The sequence below is a fragment of the Aythya ferina genome, assembly GCF_964211825.1.
Source record: "Aythya ferina genome assembly, chromosome: 1".
NCBI lineage: Eukaryota > Metazoa > Chordata > Aves > Anseriformes > Anatidae > Aythya > Aythya ferina.
Genome location: NC_140296.1, coordinates 68,169,716 through 68,175,715, shown reverse-complemented (window position 1 = coordinate 68,175,715; position 6,000 = coordinate 68,169,716). Strand labels below are relative to the sequence as shown.

Sequence of the window (6,000 nt, the reverse complement as noted above, 5' to 3'; positions counted from 1 at the left end):
GTGGAGCCCGGTTACACGGAGTTCATGCAGGAAGGTTTTCACAGTGTTCGAAGGCAGACGACAGCCTGCCTTGAAGCTGGTGCTGCCCTCACCCTGCCAGTTCTGAACGTGTCTACCCAGATTTGCACCTCCAAGCAGAGCACAGCAGAGGGGGAACATGTGGCTCGGAGCTATTTTTGCTCGTATGACATTACATTCAAATTCTATAAATATTAAACATCCACAGAGGTAGCACTGCTGTTTCAAGAGTGTATGTGCTATGCAATCATAAATTAGTTTCTGGAAATCTTGGCTTCCAGCTGTATACCTGAACAATGGGCAAGGTTAGGACAACATACAGTGCTTCTGGGCTTGCTTCCAGAAAAATACCTGTTCCCTATAATTAGCTGCTTGTGGTTTTTCTTATCTTTGTTTTCAAACTTTAATCCTGATACCCGTGCAAAGATTCAGTGGGAACATTTTGTTTTAACAGGCATACCTGGTAAACCTAGTATATTTTTCTGAGCTGCACAGCAAGTGAGATCAAAAGCAATTCACACTACAACACAACCACAGCTACACACATTATTGAAAGCTATGGATCTGCAAGCAAAATTCGTTTCCAGAGTTAGGACCATATATTTGCTGTCATGAGAAAAGACAGGGCAGACAAAGAAAGAGCTCTGTGCCTGTGATGGCGCAAGTATTGAAAAAAAGAAGGGAAGAAATGCAGAGATGCACTGTACTATTCTCCTACTGAAAAAAAAAAATTTATTTTGTTTAATAACCTTCCAGTTAGAAAGCTGGCCTCAATCCACTGAAATGCATGAGAAGACAGCCCTAAGTGGAATAAAATGCCAATGGAATTGTTAACATATGTGAGAAAATCATCGCATCTACACTAAATCCAAAAGAATGCAATTGTTTTAGGAGCTTTGCTTCATTATGAATATGATTAAGAAATAAACTGTTTTAATTTCTATGGACTTAGCACTGATGAGACCTGCATGGTTGACTGTCCTGAGCAATTATGCCATGGTCACTGACAGTACAGCTTTTTCTGCTAGTGTGGCTGGACTCTCTTGTGGACTCTCTCTCCCAGTCTCATCTCAGGTGCTGGGATGATTTTGACCTTTTTTTTTCCCCTACTAGAGCTGCCAGTAATGTTAACTACTGGTACCAACTGTAACGGAGGAAAGAACTTATGAGACAGAAACTTTCCTCGTAGGGACTGCAGGTTGGACTCTAGACTGTCCTATTTGGAGAGCCATGCAGCTGACCAAATTGGGGGTCTGCTTGAATAAGAGCTGGACAGCTCTCAGGACTCCGCTGGCTACAGTGGGAGCACACACAACAGATGGACCTCAAATGTCAATTTTTCTACCACTGGTGACTTCTTCTTTCAGGTAACCATTACACTGCAGTCTTAAACATGTTTCAACATCTTGCAAATTACTACTCCATGAGTGTTTTAGTATTATGTAGCAGTTTTTTTCTACTTTTGAGGAGCACAGGACTTATATCTTGAAACCCTTGAAGTAATTTGCAACTCAAGTAATATGAAAAGCTTTGTTTATTTTGCATTCTACGTGGTTTCCTAATTTCCACTGAAATCACAGAAAATCCATACATGTTACATATGACTGACCAGGCACTTGGGAGGCCCTCAATTCTCCCCTTTTACTGTTATCTAGGGAATTATGTGGTGATGTAGGTGAGCATGTTTGCACGAACAGAGTAACCCCTGCAGTCATCTCCTCCCTTCCTACCTGATGAGTTCAACTGTTTCTGAATACATTGTATAGGGGGATTTAGATTCCATTGGGCCTTGTTCCATTGCATTTCCACACTCAATAAAGGATAGTGCTGCTTCTGCATAATTCAGTGCCTTTCCAAACTTTTCCACCTAGAGGGAAAAAATAAGGACACAGAGAAATAGTGTAATCATCAAGATATGGTTACATTTGAAGGGATTGTCTCAACATGGGATTTTCTCAACATGAATTATAAACTTAACACAAGAGAGCATATCTTCAGATTCATAAGTTTTTTTATGAGAAAGCTAAAGCCCATCAAAATCTGTGCATCACTGAAAATTGTAAGATACAGAAAGCAGAGCTGAAAAAGGCTATGAGATGTTATTTGGTCCGCACTCTTCTGTCCAAAGAAGGATCCACTCTGCCTAAGGCATTCCTGGCAGATGTTTGTCAAAGATCTTCCAGTGCTGGGAATTCCGTGAATCACCAGGCCTTTTGCCCCAGCTTTTCAAGCATCATTACCAGTAAAAACAGTTTCACACCTCTTTGCAAATGCAGTCTTTCATCAGTCAACAAAGAAAGGTAATGAGTATCTTCAACTAAGAGAATCAGAATTAAGCAGTTTGACTACTAACATTGTGTTATTCAAAGGCTCATCTCTGTCCTCATTTCTTCTTTATCCCTACCATTTTCAGCACAGCTTGACCTCTTGTTGGGATTTTACTTTCTGTATCCTCCTTTTCTTTCAGGGACTGCTCTGCTCCCTTAGCTTCTCCTGACATTCTTCTTTCTTGCCCCATTTCTTCTCCTATTGTCCATACTTTGACTCTGTGTATTTGTGTGCTTAAACAGATATATATACATGTATGACCTCCATGATAGTGTATATGCGTATGTGCACATAACGTTCAGATGTGTACACTTACATACCACCTATCTGCTCTCAGAATTTCCTTTTTGATGTGGATAGAGATGAATCATACTATTACCTCTTTGTCCTGACTTGTCTTTCCTTCAGTCAGAACTCCTGCGGTACATAAAGCCCATTAATGGACTGGATGCATTTGGTTGAAATCTGATGCACACAGTGAAAGGTTAATGGACCTTATTCTTTTCTAAGGGATAAAGATTTTAAATAGTAAGTTTGGAATGGCACACTGGCTTCAATCTATTTTAGGTTCTTATATGACTCCCATTGCGATCATACCGGAGAACTTCACAAACTTTTTATTATATTTCTCTCCCTGACGTTCTTGTGCGGGTGGAAGTGCTATTATCCCAATTTCACAGATGGGGGACTAAGGAGCAGAGAGACTTAGAGTCATTTTCAGGCTGCTCACTCTAAGTGCCTATATTAGGTATTGCAGAGCCAAAAGAGGAGGTATTGAGCCCAGCAAGGTGATTCAAAGTGCTGCCATTTTCTTCCAGGATCCCTACACAGTTAAGAAGGCAGAAGTACCTGCAAAGAGCGATTCAGAGGGTGTAAGTAAGATGCTGGTCCGCTGTGAAGGAAGGCTGAATGTGAAGGATATTTCAATCACCTGACTCTGATGGGAGGCTGTTTAAACTGTGCCTAAGTGACTTTCATGCAGCAAATTTGTGGCAGAGCAGAGAATAATGCTTGTACCTCCTATTTCTGGGAGTCTACCATAAAAACATTTCTCTTCAGGCTAAGACAGAATTTACTTTGCATATTAAGTGATTTTTTTTTTCTGTTCTGTTTAAAGCAACACACTAAAATGTACCATTTGTACTTCTCCACAATATTTTCTGATTTAAGACTCGCTTTAAAGTAATATGGAGCTGAATAAACCATGGAAATTTGTGCTAATAAACTCAGGTAAAGTGTAAAACTCAGCGTTAGTGTCCTAAATTAAGGGCCCACTTCTGCTTCCTTTGCCATTTTATACTCTGCACAACTGAGAAAAGGAGGTGAAGAAACAGGGTGTGAGCTACCTTTCTTCTTTCTTGCTCCTGTGACCACAAAGTGCAAACAGAGTAAGGCAGGACTGCAGCTACCCCTACCTGGAAAATAGCCCTACTCATGCAGGGTTCCACCCCATATATTGCATCTGTCTGTCATGCCAGAAGCCTGGCATTTTTAATGCCGTGCTAGCTTATTCCTAGTGGTAGACAAACACAGCATTAGAGAAAGCTAAGAGAAAGCTAAGCAGAGGTCTCCTGGAGCACCAAGTACTTCATTGAATGTCTTTGTTTGGAAAGAAGAGGATCACTTTAGCGCTCCATATAGCCCCAGCTTCCTCTTTTTCAAGAGGGTCTTTCTGACTATGGTTTTAAGTCAAAGCTAGGATCAAGAACCTGTTTGTTGCAGCACTCCTGTGTATGAAACATGTTTCTCTAGGGTTAAACAGATGCCTTGTGTGATTCTGATTGTGTTAGGAAGGGTCTGTCATGAAACTAGGATTCTTTTGGCACTGGAGAGACAAAGAATTTTCAAAAAAGGGCAAATTCCTCGGGCACCAGACCAAATTTGGGATGAAATTATAGAGCCTAACCAGCTCGTTAAACTGAGAAGATAGGTATGTGGTTACCTTATACAGTCTCTATTACCATAGTTACTAATTAAAGCAAAGGAATAAATGGAAAGTTTTATTTATCCAGGCCTTTATCTCAGTAAGTCATTATTTGTTAAGTCATAGTTTATTGGGCTATGAACATTTGATTATATAAACATTTCTTAATTTAACAAGCCTAGCCATCCTTATAATAGATTTTATAATTACCCCAGCAATACTGCACTGATGAAGAAACTGCATTACACAAATAATTTGGAGCAACATAACTGGAAAGAAAATGTTCTCACCATTGCATCTGCTTTATGCTTCTTCCGTTTAGCTTCCTGCATAAAGTAATCTGCATTGCGTGGCCTACCAGGGGAAAATAAGAAGACACTTTATTATTTTCTGAAGTGCAGAATGTTTTCAAGTTATTTTTCTCTTATTTTAAACCTGATTTGCAAACACTTTTTATGAAGAAAATACACTTATCATGTAACCGTGCATCTTATATTTTCAAATTGCTGCCTGTGGAGACAATAGCATTTATGGCTGTTCTCATTCTTTAGAAGTCAGTGATTCAAAGCAAAAAAAGCTAATAAAATGCATTTTTATGGATTATATAAACTGCTTCCCAAATTAGTGCAGTTTTGATCTGCCAAATGGATGCAAGCATTAAGCGGAACGAGTTACTCCATCTTCTTCTCTCCCTTGTGTTTGCTTACCTCTTTTTCTACTCCTCTCTGTACACTGTCATTTGCCTCGGCTTCTCCCTCCTCACAAAACAAGTGTGTGTTAAATGTCTCCACTCTGAAAATACACACTAAGTCTGCTTGCCTCTACTGCTACCATCTCTTCCTCCTTCTCCCTCTTATCTGTAAGCATGCTGAGAGTGCTGTTTACTCGGTGCTAGGCTGCCTGCTGAATGCCACTGGTGTTGCTCGTGCCAAATTCTGTGAAATTTTCCATTGATTTCTCCTGGAATAAATTGTGGAGTCTCCATCCCTTTCTTAACCTACCTGACCTACTGACTGTAGGGGACAAATTCAACTGCTACCTCTGTGCTGAAATTCACAAGTCCCTTTCTGATACAGACTTATCCACTTCTGTTCAAACTGAAAACACAAACTGATGTCTCCTTGGCAATACCCCAGTGAGCTCCTCTTGGTTGAGGCAGGTTTCTTCACCTCCTCCCACAAGCTCTCTCTATTGTGCCTTCCTCAATCACTGTGAAGAGAGCCATTTGCCATGTCATTGCAGTACATAACCTAACACCTTAAGTTCAAGCCTCTCATAAAAGTTTTCACATTTCCTGACCTTGCAGATTCTTCCAGTCTCCTATGTGTGGGACATGGCCTTCCTTATAATACTCAGCCAAAACGTGCTCTGGTTCTCAGCATATACTGTGGTTACTGCCGTACCCTTAACAGAATCACGCAGACTCACAGAAGAGTTGAGATGGGAAGGGACCTCTGGAGATCATCTGGTCCAACCCCCCTGCCAAGCAGGGTCATCTAGAGCACATTGTGCAGCATCACATCTAGGAGGGTTTTGAGTATCTCCGGAGAAGGAGACCCCACAGCCTCTCTGGGCAACCTGTGCCAGTGCTCTGTCACTCACACAGTAAAGAAATGTTTCCTCATATTTAGCTGGAACTTTCTGTGTTACAATCTGTACCAGGTGCCTATTGTCCCATCACTGGGCCAACAGAAAAGAGCCTGGAAAGAGCCTGGCCCTATCATCTTGAC

At 41.0% G+C, this 6,000-nt stretch overlaps 1 protein-coding gene across 3 annotated transcripts in view; it reads right to left on the bottom strand.

Moving 5' to 3' along the window:
• Positions 1–6,000, bottom strand: part of AFF3 (ALF transcription elongation factor 3) — a 337,349-nt gene that overhangs the window by 20,028 nt on the left and 311,321 nt on the right. For all 3 annotated transcript variants that reach the window (XM_084526939.1, XM_084526940.1, XM_084526941.1), the window contains exons 15-16: positions 4,561–4,624; positions 1,749–1,885 (exon numbers count right to left, since the gene is read on the bottom strand). In XM_084526939.1, the coding sequence (XP_084383065.1) occupies positions 1,749–1,885; positions 4,561–4,624 (201 nt within the window). The remainder of the gene's footprint in view (positions 1–1,748; positions 1,886–4,560; positions 4,625–6,000) is intronic.